Here is an 18764-nt window from a genome sequence, read left to right as displayed (position 1 = left end):
ACTGACAGTCAAACATAGTGGTGGTAATGTGATGGTCTGGGCTGCTTTGCTGCTTCAGCATCTGGATGGCTTACTGTTTATTGATGAAATCATGAATTCTGCTCTCTACCAGAAAATCCTGAAGGAGAATGACGGACCATCGGTTTGTTACGTATGAGCGCACCAGGGGCAGGACAATGATCCAAAGTAAACTCAGAAGTCCACCGCTGAGAGACCACAAAACACACAGAAAATGAAGATTTTGGAGTTCTTTAGTACATCCTAGATTTAAATCTGATTGAGATTATGATCAGTGACTTTACACAGTCCCTTCATGCTTGAAAATCCTCCAGAGTGGATGAAATTGGTTCAAAATGCCTCCAATTATTGCTTGATGGCAGTTGTTGCTGCCATGGGCGGTCCAACCGGCCTTTTCACATAGAGCCAGGTTTATTTGGATCACTTTCTTAATGAAATAACCATTATAAAATAGTTTCTTGCATTTACTCAGGTTACCTTTTTCTGATAGTAAAATTTGTTTGATGATCTGAAACATTGAAGTGTGACAAAAAAAAAAAAAGCAAAAGCGTAAGAAATCTGAGCGGGGCAAATACAGTTTTACAGCTCTGTAAGAACACACAAGCAGCATGTTCAGCAGAACGTTTCACCCCCAGGTAGAGCCTAAACCTAAGAGTTACTGTGTCTTGCATGTTTTTATTAATGTATTAAAGCATATAAAGTTACCTCATAGAAGAGGCCCTCTGGGAACTGCTGGAAACACTGTGCACAGACAAAGCACTGCTCATGGTAAAGCTCCCCGTTGCTGTTCACTATCTTTTCTGCCGGGGCGAAGCGGCTCTTGCAGCGCTCACACATGGCGTTAGCCAGGGCGTTGGCCATGTTGCTGAGGTCAAACACAAACAAGCAAAAAGTCAGGACAAAGTGCACTAAATCATGTAAAAAGGACACAATTCACGTAAAAACCAAATAATCGATCCTAGCTGATAGAGATTTGGTAACCTGATTTTTCCCAGGCGTGAACTCAGTCACTACCATCTTTAGCTGAACATTGCGCAATTATCGTCAGATGTTTTTCATCGTAAGAGCTAACATTAATATTTCAGATCTTTGAGATAAATAAAAACCTGATGTATTGGATTCGACTGTTTCTGAACACACTGACTGAGCGTGACCATGTGATTAGTTTCATATTTCCTAAATGTCAATGAATTGCACAGAACCGAGTTTGGAAAGCGCTCAGATAGACAATAACTTGGGTCATGTCAGAACACATAAAGCAATATTGAAAAAGTTGTTGCCACATTTCCCACAGTGTGATAACAGCTGGAAGATTTAACCAAGTGAAACAGCAGAGAGGGAACATGTGATGTAAGAGTTTCCAGGTTTATTTTGGCTCTGGTCGGTCAGGGCGGGAGGGTCGGCGAGGAGTAAAACCTGCATGTCGTCCTTCTGGCACAAACTGAAGTTGCTGCTAATCAAATCCAAGGTGTGAGGACAAACTTGGTTTAACAGGATTTACATAAAAACACTGAGGTTGACTAATGATTATGTGACAGAGAACAATAAAAATATTTGGGGGATTAATGTTGATCTGATAACATCTTTTTATCAGATAAAGAGGGTTTTATATTGAAGCAAAATATGTACAGTAATATATTAACAGGGATGGGTAATATTTTCTGACATTTAGAGATAAAGATCCGAAGCTCAAACATTTAAGAAGCAAACCCCAGAAAGTATTAACCTAAGACTATTTTCAATCTAAAATAAAACAAATAGTATGTTAAACTTGAATAGGTAGGGACATCTCAATCAGGGTCCTGATCAAGGCATGGTTAAATGATCACAGTCCCTGATGAAGCCCAACTCTGGATACCAGTTGTTCGTTTGTGATATTGCTTCGGTGAGCCGTGCGTCTACGTTTTGTGTGACCAGTTTATACAATCAGTGCCTATTTCCATTCGCATGTCTTGCAAAACTTTATTGTAGGCCACAGGGCTGCACAATATATCGCAATATAACTCATTGTTATCTCAATATCTCTGCACTCAATATACATATCGCAAAGAACTGTATGGACTGTAGTAGGTGTTAGCAACTTTTTTAGGCAGTATGGGTTCAGATTCTGTGCCTGTAATATAACTGGTGACACTTGTTGTTTAAAGCAACCTTAAAAGCTGAAGGAAGAAGTGGTAAAGTCATAAACTAATTATAACTAGGTTGTTAAATGTCAAAACAGCAGACAAAGCAGCAAGAAAGAGACCAAAAACATTATTTGTTTATTTGTCACAAATCATATTTTTGTCACAGCATTCACCAATATTTTGGCACATAACACGTTTTCCTAATATCGTGCAGCCCTGTTAACCAATGAACATTAATTAGCCACTTGATACTCAATGTCACTGGGTTAGTATTGTGAGTCTCCAAAGTTTAGCTGCTAAAAACACAGAAATCAAATGACTAAACCATGAATCAAGGACGATCTGAGTTTAAGTGCTTGAGGAACCAAACAGTCTGAAGAAGAAACTTCGACTTCATGAGTGTATGTGTTTACATGTTAACTTTACAGGTTCACCGTTATGAGACGCCTTTTACATATTAAAGATTTAGTTCACACCAACCCAGATGCAAAAACCGCTTCCAAAGTACAGACGCTTTCTTCCCACATCTGCCTCTCTTTGTCCTGGCTCAGTTCCCATCAAACATGTGTGAGTAATAACTGAGAAGAAACTGTAGACAGTGTCAAAGAAAACACAAGATATAAATGTTTTGGAAAAAACTTTAGCCTATCACTGCTTTAGCCATGCTCATCTTCTTCTTTTGGATTGTAAGATCAGGGGTGTTACAGTGTTTTTGATTGGAATCCATCGGGCAATGTAAATGCAGACTGTTTTTAAAAACAGAGAAAGACACTTAACAAATAGAAACTCTCTGGTTTGGACTGTTATTTGCATGTTGATGAAAAAAACGAACCTAAACTTCCATCAAACTGTTTTTAACTTTTTTTATTTTTATTCTGAGGTGGGTTTTACCCATGTGAGCATTTTTGAAGGACGCTAATGATAAATTGTTGTCAGACATCAACCAGTACAGACTTTCTCCTACTTCAAATTTACAAAGCTATGGCTGTTATTGGTGACATGTCAGAACATTTTAGTGGTTTGTCTTAACTTGATTAAACCAGTGTTGGAGCAGTATGTCAAGTGCAGCATCCAGAACATCAATGGTGAGTAGGTGTAATACTTATGAAACTTTCCTACGCCCAAGTCGAGCTGACAACTATCGCATCGAGACTACCGGTGAGTTTCAGAGGTTCTGTAACGTCCTGGAAGGCATAGCCAGAACACTGGGTTCTCCCTGACTTGTTTTTGGCCTGTGCTCCCCACATTCGTAAAGTTTGTACAATGTCCCACCAGATGGGAGATCACTTTAGAAAAGGTTTTTTTCCAACCTGAAGCATGCATATAAGTCCCCTCCGCCACCTGGACAAGTCAGACCACCTTGCCCTGCTCCTTGTTCCTGCTTACACCCCCCTTAGATAGAAAACGAAGCCAGTAACAAAATCTGTAAGAACCTGAACTGAGGGTGCTCTTAACCAGCTGAAGAACTGCCGTCACTGCATCCAAGCAAATCCGGGTCAATCCTAACCAGAAACCTTGGGTGACCTCAGAGGTAAAAGCACTCCTGAGAGCTTGAAACTCAATCCTTCTGATTCTACATGGCATTCATTTTATTAACTTTAATGAAGTATCATAAGGGATTGGTTTTCGCAACTACCGTTATTATTGGAGACATAAATCCTGATTGAGACAACTCTTAAAAAATAAGCATAACACAGAGAACAAGCAGTTTACCAAAAGGTTAAAGCAAATACACTTTAGACATCTGATAAAAAGATCTTAATCATCACTAATTATCTTCACATCAACAGCTTCTTAACAGAGTTAGAATTTTGAGTTGGTTGCCTAAGTAGTTGCTTCCAGATTTTATTTTGACTAAAGCTGCAGGATATTATGAAAGTATGCAATTTCAATATCAATGACAGGCATCAAGAACTATGAAACTTTGCTACCCACAAAAAACCTCTGTAACATCAAATCTAAATGCTTGAAGACTTGGAATAAGAATACACAATCCAGAGATAATGTCCCTGCCCTGCGCTTTAATACCTGCCACGGTGGACATAGGTGGAAATATATAACAGGCAGATATGTTGATATGAAAAACACAAAGAAAGGAGGAACAATCCTGGCTGTCCTCCTTTTTAAAAGGTCAGAATATTATGATGTGTGAAGGCAACACATAAACACACAAGACCATGAAGGATTATCAGAAAGTGAAACCACCTGGTAATTTTTATTTAGTTATGCTGACTTTATCTCAAAGAACTCCAAAAACAGCCAGAAACACGACTCATTTGTTCTCATTTTAACGTTTGACTCTAAACGTATCAACATTTGAACAATGGCAACTTTATTAGATATTTATTATATTATGCACCTTGTAAAGAAGTGTGTTTAGCTGGCATGCTCTGTAAAAATACCACATTGAGGCAAGATGTTTCCAGTCTGCTGCAGGATTATCAAATACACATTTTTTTATACTCTGTCTGGACTGATATCAAACACACTGACAGCCCTGCCCTGTCCAAAGGAGTTGTGTGAGGAAGTGATACATCCCTCAGGCATTTCCCCCCCTCCCTCAGGGTTTAGCACCCACAGCCAATGGATTTATGGAGCTTGGAAAAAAGGCATTTTTTAATAAAATCTAATCCAATTTTTCATATCTCTTAGCCTTGTTGGGAAATGCTCAAAAGCTGTTTTATACATCTGAATTAAGATCACACATAAGACAAAGAAAGAAAACACAAGCCTATGCATGTGAGCTAAGTTCCCACAAATAAAAATACTAAAGACTGGCACCTGGAAAGAGATTACAAGGTAACAGGAAGTAAAAAGCCTGCTTAGAGCTTTGTTTCTAACATCATTTCAACATATCCATATGTTTTCTGTTTTGGTCTATGTATTTGTATATATATATGCTAAATCGGCAGGGGAATAAGAAAGAAAAAGCATGAAAGAAGCATCTTCTTAAAGCACACACTCATTCAGCATGAATTCTCATATGGCATCAGTATGGTATTCATTACGCTTTCAACTTTCAATTAGCAGTGAAGTCAGCACATTATCCAGTTCTAATTATTGAGACAACTCCACTTACACATAGCAGAAAGGAAAACATATGTGACCCCAGATTCACACATGAACTCAAATGCTTTTCCAGTTTACATGTAAAAAGTAAAGACCAAATACTTTTTGCATTAAGGTCTTTGTCACCGTAAGACAGCTGCCGTAAAAAGCTATGGTCTTTGTATTTGAACGATTTTAAAACAGAACCTGAAAGCTCTTGAGGTAGAGCTGCATACATTACAAATAAAAAAAAAATCAATTAGTCATTTGAAATTCAAACTTTCACCTGAATACATAACGTAAAACAAAACATGAACACAGGTTTGTTTTACTGCACTGTATAAGTAGAGCACCACAGCCAAAGATATGTAAAAAGTGGGGATGTCCTGATCTGATTCCAAGCATTGGGTCTGGACCCGAATCAAGGCATTTCTGAATAAACGGTATCAGGCTAGCTAACTGCGCTCAAGTTTTGACATTTGTAGTATACCTACTCTCGGGTTTAAGCAGTCAGCTGCCGTAAAACGCCGACAAGTGTAGCTTACGTGTGAAGTCTGAAAATAGTTTTAAACAAAAAAAATGAAAGACGTTCAGTCGCCACTTGTAAACTTAGCAGTGAGTGTATTTCTGGAAGTGGTGATGAAAGAGCTACATTCAATACTACAAAGCTAACGTATCTTCCTCTCTGAAGTCAGCAGTAGGGGACGGATTCTGTGTTCATATCAACCCCAGAACCAAAGCAATAGATGGTCTCTGTTCAAAGAAGGGACGATGAAAAACAGTGCTGGTCAGAAACTTATGTACACTCTCATCATCACCATTAAAATCATGTTTTAATCTACTTCATCAGCAATAACATAGTAGATAAATGGCAGCCAGGTAAAAACGGTGTCATAGAAGCACCTGGTGGTAGCTGCTTCTTAATCAGTTCATCTGAGGTCAAATTACCTCTACCAGGTTTAAATTTTCTCCTCAAAAAGGTTGACCTAATGTCCATGCTTTCCTGCAGTAGATGATAACCTCAGAGCGGTCAGAAAAACAGTATGTATATTTAGCCCTCCTGTCTCTCAAACCCACATATTTTGAATGCCAGCTGGCATATTCCATTTTGCATTAACTCCCCTCCACCCTTGGCATGAAAATAGCCCTCCCTGTGTGTTCCCTCCTGTAGCGTTCACAGATATCCTTAGACAAACAGCAGCTTGAGCTAATCAAACTGCCCGGTTAAGCCCGGCAATGAAACAATTCCTCACATTGTGTAACAGTGCAGTCAGCTCAGACTTAACACCCTAATAACATGTCAGCAAATAGGATCAAATTCCCAAACACATACTTCCACTGTAACATTCTTTTCCAGCATTACATTACCAAGCAGATGTATGAAAATGATCAATTTAGGGTAATGTCATGGTAATTATGCTGGAATTGTAAAAGCAAGGCAGGATATTAACTCAGAAGTCCTTAACCATGGTACTCTCTCAAAGCTAACAGTTTAAGAAGACAGTTTAAATCTGTGCCCTTCAACCTGATTAGCAAAATGTTTTTCATATTAACCCACATGTGTGGTTTAAAATGCAACTTTCACCACCAGATTTGTTGAACTTCTATCCAAAACACCTAAGAAACTATTTCTTTGATCTACCACAACTTACAAGCGAGCATAGAAGTCACAAAATTCTTTATAGACTTTGACGTCACTCTTCCGTCTCTGAGACTTGGACACCGGGACTTCATCCTCTCCCCCATCCCCAGCCTGAAGCCTCTGGTGGTAGCCGTTCATCTCTCTGTGGTGGATGTGGTTCGGGGCTTCGCCATCCTCAGGTATTGAAGGTGGCAGGGTGCGACCGTTCATATCCAAGCTCATCTCCAGCAGACTGAGTCAACTCGAGGATTCAACCTCGAGGAGTCCACGCACGGAGCGACTACCGTCAAATCTCCTTGTGCTCCGGTTAAAACCCTCTGATCGTTGTAAGTGTTGGAGCTGTAACTAACTTTAGCAGGAGGGGGAACGAGATGCAGATCAAACTGTGCTGGGAAATCCCTCCTTCCCTCTCTCTTCCTTTTAAACACACAGACTTCGTCACTGATGGACTCAACACCCACTTGTTCTCTCATTCCCCCCTACTGCTACCTTATCCACAGACACACACTCTCAGCCTCCCCTCCTGTCACACTCACTGTCTATTCTTGGGCAGGATACCGAAATAAAGAGCCCACCCTGACGCCTGTGGAGGTCACTGTGTCATAATGATGTACACAAACACATGTCCTAGTTTTAATTTCAACTATTTCTTCCACTGATTCATTCTGCAACAGCCTCATACTTTAACATTCTTGTTTTTCTGTTTAACAGCTGGAGCTTTCTTGGAGAAGCAATGGAGAGAAACCAGCAGAGGGTAAACAAGTCAGGTACTGACAAAAACAGAAACAAAGCAAACTGATAACTATGTTTGTTTCATAATCTCTTTGGCATTACTGAGCAAAACAAAACTGCTGATCTCAATAGACACCACGATTATGATTTAGGGAAACTTAAAAAAACAATGTTACACACAGAAATCCGCTAGTGACTCAAAATGGTGGATTTTAAACTTGACCAGAAGGACCGGAGACCAGTCGTTTCAGATCCTAAACTCAAAAATCCAAAAGGGCTGTGGTAACAACACCCTTCAGTGTGGAAGTTGCTATTGAAGGAAGAAGACTCAAAGCAAGCTACCTTTATGTTATAAGATGCACAGAGGGGTGTAAGAAGCTCCTTGAAAACACTTAGTGTATTTTGTAGAGAGGCTCGTCCGTAGTACTTTCAGGCTGCCACAACAGAGTTAAACGTCAGCAGATAACAGGATGCCTTAACTGAGTACAGCAAAGTTGCTCAGTGTTATTTTGGCAGACTTTTGGAAATGTAAGGATAAAGATAAAGGTCTACTTGCTCTACAGGGAATATACATAGAGCTGTTGTTTACCGTGCTAATGTGTAAATCTAGGATGCTATAAACAATCGACCTGTCAACTGGGAAATGCTTAAAGCTCCAGTATAGTTTCATTGATCCATCACATCTAGATATGAGTTTCTCACATAACATTCACCTAAAGGATTTTACTGTTCTAGCAGATTTCCAGTGATGCAGAGAGAGAAAACATAAAACTAAATTTAGTGCACAACTGCAGCCAAGCAGGTTTTTGAATCTGACATCACTGTTTTCTCGTCATCCACAGACTTTGCTGTTGAACGTGCAGCTATACACCAAAATAATCAAAACAGAGTTCAGCATGTGACAAGTAGCCTCTTTGGCTGCAATCCCCTTCCAGTGCAGTGACTGGTTAGCTCAGTCATAATCGCCAAGTTAAACTTCCTGTCCACCTTTTCTAATAACAACTTAACCCCGTGCTGGCAAATAACTTAATGTGCTTAGTTATGAGCCGTTTATTTCCAGCTCTAAAAGAGCGTGGCTGGATTCAGGCCCTCAAACACTACAAGTTTAAAACCAGTGAAACTATTTGGATCAATTATAAAATATTTGAATCCTTCAAAATCCCACACTGGCCTAAGAATTGACATACTTCTAAACCCTAATTCTGCCTCATTTCTGGATAAATAGCTCTTTACGTGGTTGCACTCAACTGGCTCCACAAATTAATGACCACTTTGCAAAAAATCAAAACAACGCTAAGCCAGATCCGGAAATACTCTCTAGTGAGACAAACAACTTTGACACTCCAACGGAGAAGCAGCTTCTACACTATTACAGCAGAACGAAAGATTTATTAATGAATGCTGGAGTCTACGTCATGATGTCCAAGCCCAGTGTGTGTGTGTCTATCCAGCTGAGACATGTCTCTGTGTAACGGTCTTCATGACCCTGCTCTACAAATAGATGCTCATTGGAGCCTCAACTCCAAACTAGGTGGTGGCAGCATATATATATACACTTTTTTGTTCAATATATAATTCCACATGTGTTACTATATATATATATATATATATATATATATATATATATATATATATATATATATATATATAGTAACACATGTGGAATTATATATTGAACAAAAAAGTGTGAAACAACTGAAAATATGTCTTATATTCTAGGTTCTTCAAAGTAGCCACCTTTCGCTTTGATTACTGCTCCGCACACTCTTGGCATTCTGTTGATGAGCTTCAAGAGGTAGTCACCTGAAATGGTTTTCACTTCACAGGTGTGCCCTGTCAGGTTTAATAAGTGGGATTTCAAGCCTTATAAATGGGGTTGGGGCCATCAGTTGTGTTGTGCCGGAGGTGGATTCAGTACACAGCTGATAGTCCTACTGAATAGACTATTAGAATTTGTATTATGGCAAGAAAAAAGCAGCTAAGTAAAGAAAAACGAGTGGCCATCATTACTTTAAGAAATGAAGGTCAGTCAGTTGGAACAATTGGGAAAACTTTGAAAGTGTCCCCAAGTGTAGTCGCAAAAACCATCAAGCGCTACAAAGAATCTGGCTCACATGAGGACAGCCCCAGGAAAGGAAGACCCAAGAGTCACCTCTGCTGCGGACGATAAATTTATCTGAGTCACCAGCCTCAGAAATCGCAGGTTAACAGCAGCTCAGATTAGAGAACAGGTCAATGCCACACAGAGTTCTAGCAGCAGATTCATCTCTAGAACAACTGTTAAGAGGAGACTGTGTGAATCAGGCCTTCATGGTAAAATAGCTGCTAGGAAACCACTGCTGAGGACAGGCAACAAGCAGAAGAGACTTGTTTGGGCTAAAGAACACAAGGAATGGACATTAGACCAGTGGAAACCTGTGCTTTGGTCTGATGAGTCCAAGTTTGAGATCTTTGGTTCCAACCACCGTGTCTTTGTGCGGCGCAGAAGAGGTGAATGGATGGACTCTACATGCCTGGTTCCCACCGTGAAGCATGAAGGAGGAGGTGTGATGGTGTGGGGGGGCTTTGCTGGTGACACGGTTGGGGATTTATTGAAAATTGAAGGCATACTGAATCAGCATGGCTACCACAGCATCTTGCAGCGGCATGCTATTCCATCTGGTTTGCGTTTAGTTGGACCATCATTTACTTTTCAACAGGACAATGACCTCAAACACACCTCCAGGCTGTGTAAGGGCTATTTGACCAAGAAGGAGAGTGATGGGGTGCTGCGCCAGATGACCTGGCCTCCACAGTCACTGGACCTGAACCCAATCGAGATGGTTTGGGGTGAGCTGGACCGCAGAGTGAAGGCAAAAGGCCAACAAGTGCTAAGCATCTCTGGGAACTCCTTCAAGACTGTCGGAAAACCATTTCAGGTGACTACCTCTTGAAGCTCATCAACAGAATGCCAAGAGTGTGTGGAGCAGTAATCAAAGCAAAAGGTGGCTACTTTGAAGAACCTAGAATATAAGACATATTTTCAGTTGTTTCACACTTTTTTGTTCAGTATATAATTCCACATGTATTACTTCATAGTTTTGATATATATATATATATATATATATATATACATATATAGATATAGTTTTGATGCCTTCAGTGTGAAGCTACAATATTCATAGTCAGGAAAATAAAGAAAACTCTTTGAATGAGAAGGTGTGTCCAAACCTTTGGTCTGTACTGTATATATATATAAATAATCGTACTCGTCGTCTTCTGCTTATCCGGGACCGGGTCGCGGGGGCAGCAGACTCAGCAGAGACACCCAGACATCCCTCTCCCCAGACACCTCCTCCAGCTCCTCCGTGGGGAGCCCAAGGCGTTCCCAGGCCAGTGGAGAGACATAGTCCCGAGGAAGGCGTCCACGAGGCATCCGGTATAGATGCCCGAGCCACCTCAACTGGCTCCTCTCGATGTGGAGGGATCTCGTTCTTTCGGTCATGACCCAAAGTTCATGGCCATAGATGAGGGTAGGAACGTAGACCGACCGGTAAATCGAGAGCTTTGCTTTTCGGCTCAGCTCTCTCTTCACCACAACGGACCAGCATAGTGCCCCCATTACTGCGGCAGCCGCACCGATCCGTCTGTCAATCTCCCGCTCCATTCTTCCCTCACTCTTGAACAAGACCCCGAGATACTTGAACTCCTCCACTTGAGGCAGGAAGTCCCCTCCAACCTGAAGACAAGCCACCCTTTTCCGGTCGAGTACCATGGCCTCTGAGGAGCTGATCTTCATCCCAGACATTTCACACTCGGCTGCGAACTGCCCCAGCGCATGCTGTAGGTCTTGGCTAGAGGGGGCCAGCAGGACCACGTCATCTGCAAAAAGAAGAGACAAAATCCGCTGGTCCCCAAACCAGACCCCCTCCGGCCCTTGATAATGGTCTCTATTTAGAGAAAGGATGTTGAAAAACAGTCAGAAACTTACATCTATTCATCAATAGCCTTAAAACCATTTTCGTTTTGGTCCTTTAATGATAAAAAAACTGAATTGGCTGTTCAACTGACCCACACAGTCCCAAACATATTTATGCAGGCTCAAATATATACATAGACCCCACTAAGGCTTGGGTAAATTAACCAGAGCATCTTATTGTTAAAAAGAATAAAAATTACAGCCGTTTCAAAACAAAACATTTTCTGGACTAAAGGTTAATGGTTTGTGACTGGTGTTGAGTGACTGGGGTACAATGGTCAGAGGGTGGGTGCTCAACAGGAAGTTCTCCTCTTGATTACTGTAGAGCGACTACATAGTGCTCCACCCTAAAATCCAAGCTGAAGCAGTCAGTTCTCTGGTGACGAACCCTATTGTTCCTGTGGATTTTCTTACGTCAGAGCGAAGAGGGTGAAAAAATTACTTAAAATAGCCCCATTTTCAAATGTTGAATCAGCATTTGCCTAAACCAGATGCTATCACTAAAGGTATTCTCCATGCAGACTTGGGTATTACTCAAATGACTGTTTAGCAAAATGAGAGGGACCAGACCACGCCACAAAATGCAGCTATTAACACATTAAAGTTGATGCTTTTCCATCTTTCCTCTGAATGTTGGAAGACACTGCCAAAAGTGGTGCTAAAGGAATCCATATTAGTCTTTAGGGCTGGGGGTTCTGAGGCATGCAAGTCACCATGGTTGTGACATCCTACATGGGGTTGCTCAAAGCTCATCTTGTTTCCCTACATTGTGGGTAGTTAATAACACTTGTTTGTGTCTTGGATGTTTAATAAACACTCTATACAGCTGGATGGAAACTCTAAAATGTTCTCTGTGTGTGAGTGAGATGGAGATACAGGGAGAACATGTGTTGATATGTAGGTCAACTTTGGCTTAAGAAAAAGCTCCAGCGACCGGGGGTGTTCCCTCTGCAAGATAGGCTTTCGAGACTTCTTTACACGATCCTTAAATTTCAGTGGAGGTCAAAGGTGAGGTCATCCATAGCACTATTTTGGAAATGACGTCCGGAATACTCTATCCTTGTCCAGCACGTAATTCAAGGACTGGCTTTCTTGCTGACAAGCAGTTTGACACAAATAACCAACAGTAAACAATGTTTTTTGTTGTATTTATTAACTGCAGACACACATTTTAAAAGAGGAAAAGTAAAACATATGATCAGTCTCACCAGTGTACAGGCTTTTATTTCACTGAAGCACATATGACCCCAGGATATTTCATCTTTTCTCTTGTTAACGTTATCTCCGAAGCTCAACCCTGTAACACTTTACTAAAAAATGTTGGGACGATAAAACTTTTATTACTTTGGAATGCCGCCATTTCTTCTTCAAACATTTCTATGGTTTAGGATACAAGGCCAACAATGCAGAACCCTATTGTGACAAAATGTTTTACTCTGTAAAAATGTCTTTAGACACGCAGTTAGTAAAAAGTTAAACTACACAACATCGCAGTGATTACGACAATCTCCATGTATGCAATCATGATACAATGCAAATAACATTTCTATTTATTTAAACTCAGTGTAATTAAACATCAAATTCAAGTTACTTTCTAGTATTATTGGTATAAATTGTTGGGCTTGTGCAGAACCCCACTCTGAGCTGATAAATACTATATTCTGAATCAGTGCATACGTAATTCTAACGTGAAATCAAACCACAAATACATACGTTAATATATGAAACCAATAAAGCATTGTCTTTTGAAGCTTTTTATCCAAAATTCAAGACTAAACTGAAGAATTGTTTTCTGCTTTAGAAGAATGATTTGATCCGAAATCTTCATTTACTATGTTGTAATTTCAAGCAGAATATACAAAAAAGGTTTAAAAAAACAAAAAACAAAACGTATATCCTGTTACAGTGCAGCAAACATCTCAAAATGTTGGAAGAGACGAGGAACCAAACCAGCTGAAAAACGCCAGAAAGTTCTTATTAAAACAAGCAAATGGATTTGTTTGTGCATACAGCATACTGAAGTGTGGAGACGTAAGCCATGATTTTTTTTTTCCAGCTGAAGGCACACAAATCAAACACACCCAGCTCACACCTGTTCTCATAGAGTCAACAACAACCATGGCAACACAGACATGAGCTGCTGGAGTAAAACTTATCCTCCTTTGGCAGAGCATCAAGTGCACGAACGCAAGCATACACAGCTACACAGTCATATAAAACTGAGCCACACACTGAATCAGCAACTGGGCAAACAGAACTTATGACTAACATTTCTATTGTTCCCCACAGTTGGTCTCAGCGGACATTTTGACCTGCGCTATCAGCGGTCCAGCTCCATTGCATTTCCAGGGAAGGAAAAACATGTGGATCAGAGGATAACATGTCTCATTTGTTTTCATCTATGTTACAGACTTGTTCTTTTTTTTCTCTTAGGAGATTTAACTATTTTAAAACAGGAAGAGCTTAAACTGTCTGATGAAACTATTTTCTCATACGCAAATCTTGGGACATACAGTGGAGTGTTAGGACGTTTTATAAATAAAAAGTTGTGCATTTGTATTCAGACGCCTTTTCTCTGATACCTCTAAATAAAACCAAGTGCAGCCAGTTGTCTTCAACATTCACATAGTTAGTAAACAGAGTGCCCCACATGCAATTAAATCTCAATATAAAATCAGATGTTCTGGGAAGACCTCAGAGGTTTGTTAGAAAACATTAGTCTTGAAGACCAAGGAACACAGCCAGTCGGGGATGAAGTTGTGGAGACAAAGAAACCAGAGCTTGATTATAAAACAACAACCCAAGCTACAAACATCTAATGGAGCACTGCTCAATTCATCATCTACAAACAGAAAGAGTTTGGGGTAGCTGTAGTTGTTCTCTACACAAATCTGTCCTTTTCAAAAGAGCGGCCATCATTGAAAGAGGGCCACAAGAAGTGCAGTGTGCCAAAACCCATGTAGGTTACAAAACAAATGTGGAAAAAGTTGCTCTGGTGGTAGTTGTTTGATGCAGCACCATGTTGGGGGTGTGGGGGTTGATGGGAAGCGGCATGAAACTAAACACTTTTCCTGAAAGAAAAACTGTTAGATGCTGCAAAACACTTGAGACAAGGGAGGAGGTTAGTACGTAAAATGTTATTTATGTAGCACATTTCAAGATAAAAATCCCAAAGTGCTTCAACAACAACAAAAAAGATCAAATTAGACAAAAGCAGATTAAACAAAAAAACGTTTTTAGCTGGCCTTTAAAGGAAACCACTAAGTCTGCTGATCTCAGAGTCAGAGGAAGGGAGGTCCAGAGTTTTGGAGCCACAGAAGAAAATTCTCTGTCTCCTTTAGTTTTTAAATTTTGTTTTGGGGACAATCAGCAGGTCCTGATCACAGGACCTCCGGGCCCTAGTAGGGGTGTAGGGATGAATTAGATCAGAGACATACACTGTTGCCTGTCCATGCAGCGCTCTCCAAGTCAATACTAGGATCTTGAAATGCACTCGATAATGAACTTGGAGCCAGTGAAGTTGCATTAACAGTGGGGTCACATGACAACATTTAGAGGATCTAGTCAGGAGCCTAGCAGCAGCATTCTGTACAGACTGCAACCGGTCTAAGAAAGTTTTTGTAGGACATGTGTAGAGCGCATTGCAACAATCCAAACCAGACAAAACGAATACATGAATTAAGATTTTCATCTCAGGACGAAAAACAATAGGGCTAAGTGAGGCACTATTTCACAAATGGTAGAAGCAGGATGGAACGAAAGCTCTGACATGATTTTCAAGCATAAAGCTTGATGGTTCACCGTTCAGCAGGACAACAGCCCTAAACGTTCAGGCAGAGCTACAATGGAATGGTTTAGATCAAAGCACATTCACGTATTAGAATGGCCTAGTTAAAGTCTAGACTTAAATCTAAGGGAGAACCTGTGGCAAGACTTGAAAATGTATTATCAAAGAGGCTCTCCATCTAATCTGACAGAGTTTGAGCCATCTTGAAAAAATGATGTTCCTAGATGTACAAAGTTGGTAGAGACACACCCCGAAGAGTACAAATTCACACTTTTCACTCTCACTTTTCAAATGTCTCCAAAACCCTTTGGAAATGATGCAGCATTTTATTCTCCCACAATTAAATGTTTATTTTTGTTGGTCAATCACATAAAATTCCAGTGAAATACACAGAAGTTTGTGTTCTGAACATGAAAAAATGTAAACTAGTTTGAGGCACAGTTATTCCGTCTCCTTTCTATGCTAATTTACCAGCCAATTCACAGACAAATTCAAAAAGTTCAATTCATTTAATACAATAATGATATTTTAATTCAAATTAATGTTATTTTAATGAAATATTTTATACTCTTTTATGTATCTGAAAATATACCAGCTATGTAAGTAATTTAACAGCACGGTGCAAAGGTCTTGAGCCATTCGCTTCTTTCAATATTCTACTTCTAAAGAAGACTTTGTTATTTTGAAACTTTTTCATTTCAAATCTGCAATTTTTTTTCACTCATTTTTAGTTCAGCATTTGTTTTTTTTAACTCTGAATTCAAATTTTCTTACCGCTGAGCTTTGAATCACTCAGGTAACAACAGGCTCCTAAACTCAATGGATGAACCAATGATGTGTTGGCACAAAAGGCAACTTTGCAAAGAAACTATTTTTAATGGCATCTTTGTGCACTTTGTTAGAAGCAGCCGGTCACAGAGACACAACCTACTCCTATTTCTGTTGGTTCATAATAACCCTGAGCAAAGGTACCACTGCTTTATTAACATTTATTTATGTATTGTGTTATTTTTACTTATTTAAAACAAATGTGTTAGATGCATTGGTTTTTATATAACAAATGGGAAAGAAATAGTACCCTTCATTCCGCCAGGCGACCATCAATGTGTAGCAACAGGTGGGGGAGGGGCAGCGATATGTTACTGGAGTGGTAAGACCTAAAGTTTCACTTTGTACAACCTCTGTGTACCTTAATACCAGTAACCAGCCTATTCCGTGTTGGATCTAAGAAAAATACCAAAAATGACACAGTTTGACAGACAGGAAAAGCTGTTTTAGTGCTAACAGGGTGGTTCTCAAAGACCTTATCCTTCAGCTGCAAACTTCTTCCTTTTTAAGCACAAGCTGCACAGAATATAGTCAAAGACATCAAGATTGAACTGAAAATTAGAGACAAAGAGGCTAAGGTCTATGGAAAGAGTTTGCTAAAGCAGTACTTGCTTGATTTTTTTTTTCAAGAGCGTATTTGTAAATTTAAAGGTTTTTTTTTAGCCATCTTGCCAGCTTGAATCAGATGTAATCTCCTTTCAAAATGTTTTATCCTCATTAAGCTTTTTTTTTTTTTAAATGCACCCTATGTTATACTGCCTTGTAAAAATAAACTTGCTTATCACTGCATATAAAGCCGGCGCCAGAGAGCAAGAAATGAAGCGTTTCTGGGTTGACTGGGGATACCTCTGAAGCAGGAGCTCCTTTCTGTCCACATTCCTGACATTGCAACATTCCTCAACCCTCTTCAGGATCTCTCTCACACACAGAGGGGTAGATAGGTGTGGTGAAAGAGAGGGGGGGGGGGGGGATTTACATACAAAGAGAACATTGGTGAGAGGTTGATGTTATTGTGAAACAAACATTGCAAAGGTTTGCTGACGCTACTCAACTCGACTCAGGTTCAACTATCAGCAGCAGTGATTACTAATCAAACCCTCCTCTCAGGTGTCAACCTATCTGTTCTGGCAGGTAAGGACTTATCTTCAAACTGATTCAGCGATGAATAAAATAACTGCTCTCATTTGTTGAGCAGGATGGAGTGAATCAGCTCGAGTTAACGAAAGCAAAGCCGATAGCCACCAACCACTTTGTTTCAAAAGGTCAAAGAGCGCCAGATTAGAAGAACATGGATTCATCTGACACATTAGTTGGTATTTTTAAATAAAAACATTACTAGTAATTTAATGTTTAAAACACACAACTTCAAATGCTGATTAAACCTGCATAGAAGCAACTTATCTTTTTAAATGCAACTTGCATTAAATAATGACAAAAATAAAACCTACTGCTATAATCTTAACTGGCTGTAGGAATGGGTCATTTACTCCTCTGGAACCTCTGGAGATCATTGTGCAAAGAAGGATTCTTCATAAAATGAAGATCATTATGGAGAACCCTGAGCATCCTCTTCATGAGACTGTCCTACAACAACAGAGTGTCTTCAGTCAGAGGCTTCTTCAGATCTGCTGTAAGACGGAGCGCTACAGGAGATCCTTCCTGCCCACAGCCATCAGCATCTACAACGGCTCTTTGAGGAAACCTTCATAATATGAGCTGCAACAACATTTAATTTCCATTTGGGATTAATAAAGTATTTTTGAATTTGAATTTAATTGAATTTATCAATATAGAGGTGTACCCAGGTTTCCACAGTGTTGACATTTTTTCTGGCTGTATGGAGCATAAAATACTGTCTAGCGGCTCCTGCCCCACTTGTTGCTGCAAGAACGTCCCAACACTTCTACCTTCGCTACCCAAAAAAACCCCAACAAATTTGGCTATTAGGAAATATATACAGTCTTTAAAAAATGGGGACAGTCATGGTGTGAAAACTAAGCGTGCCACCCATCAGTCTTATTAAGGTAACACTGTTTTAAAAACTACAGCTGGTAAGCTGTAGTTTTTCCTGATAGGCAGCCAGCTGCAGGGAAGCTATATCACTACATCAGAAATGCAGAAATCAAGGTTATATTAAAATAACTGCTGATTTTTTGTTTTACATAAAATCAATTACAGAGTACTTATAAAAGTTTTAAATTGTTTAAATACCATAAAAAAGCTGGTTATTATACTGTGATAATATTATGTGGCGCATGTCTGATTGGCTGTATCAGTTATAAAGATTCAAACTGGCTTCAATAGAAGAATTTCATGTTCTCCACATTTATTTCAAAACAGGTTATACAGAGATACTAGACAATATCATGCAATACAGAGCATGAAAGGTTTCTTAAAGGCCTCCGCTCACCTGAGGCTATCCCTTGCCAGACCTCCATAGCTGTCAGGTCTCTCCTGCCTTCGCCTGTACAAGTCTGAGTTTGACAACTCTTTCAGCCTCAGAGACTTCATCTCCCCTTCGCCGCTCCGGCTCTCCCTCCCTTCCTTCCTCAGCTGAAAACCCCCTGTCCGCACTAACACCAACACACCCAAGTTAAACGTTGGATCCGAATGACAACGAATGGT

At 40.0% G+C, this 18764-nt stretch overlaps 1 protein-coding gene across 4 annotated transcripts in view; it reads right to left on the bottom strand.

Moving 5' to 3' along the window:
• LOC124871262 (LIM and senescent cell antigen-like-containing domain protein 1) overlaps positions 1–18764 on the bottom strand; it is a 47755-nt gene that overhangs the window by 13991 nt on the left and 15000 nt on the right. The window contains exons 1-2 of one of the 4 annotated variants that reach the window (XM_047370433.1): positions 18550–18749; positions 724–883 (exon numbers count right to left, since the gene is read on the bottom strand). In XM_047370433.1, coding sequence (XP_047226389.1) covers positions 724–883; positions 18550–18650 — 261 coding nt within the window. In that variant the 5' untranslated portion in view covers positions 18651–18749. Of the gene's footprint in view, positions 1–723; positions 884–6844; positions 7238–18549; positions 18750–18764 lie in introns of those variants that run through there. The other 3 variants (XM_047370431.1, XM_047370432.1, XM_047370434.1) reach the window with 3 other exon arrangements.

This window comes from Girardinichthys multiradiatus, chromosome 7 (genome assembly GCF_021462225.1).
Source record: "Girardinichthys multiradiatus isolate DD_20200921_A chromosome 7, DD_fGirMul_XY1, whole genome shotgun sequence".
NCBI lineage: Eukaryota > Metazoa > Chordata > Actinopteri > Cyprinodontiformes > Goodeidae > Girardinichthys > Girardinichthys multiradiatus.
Note: the sequence above shows the minus strand (reverse complement) of the source record. Positions and strands in the feature narration are given on the sequence as shown.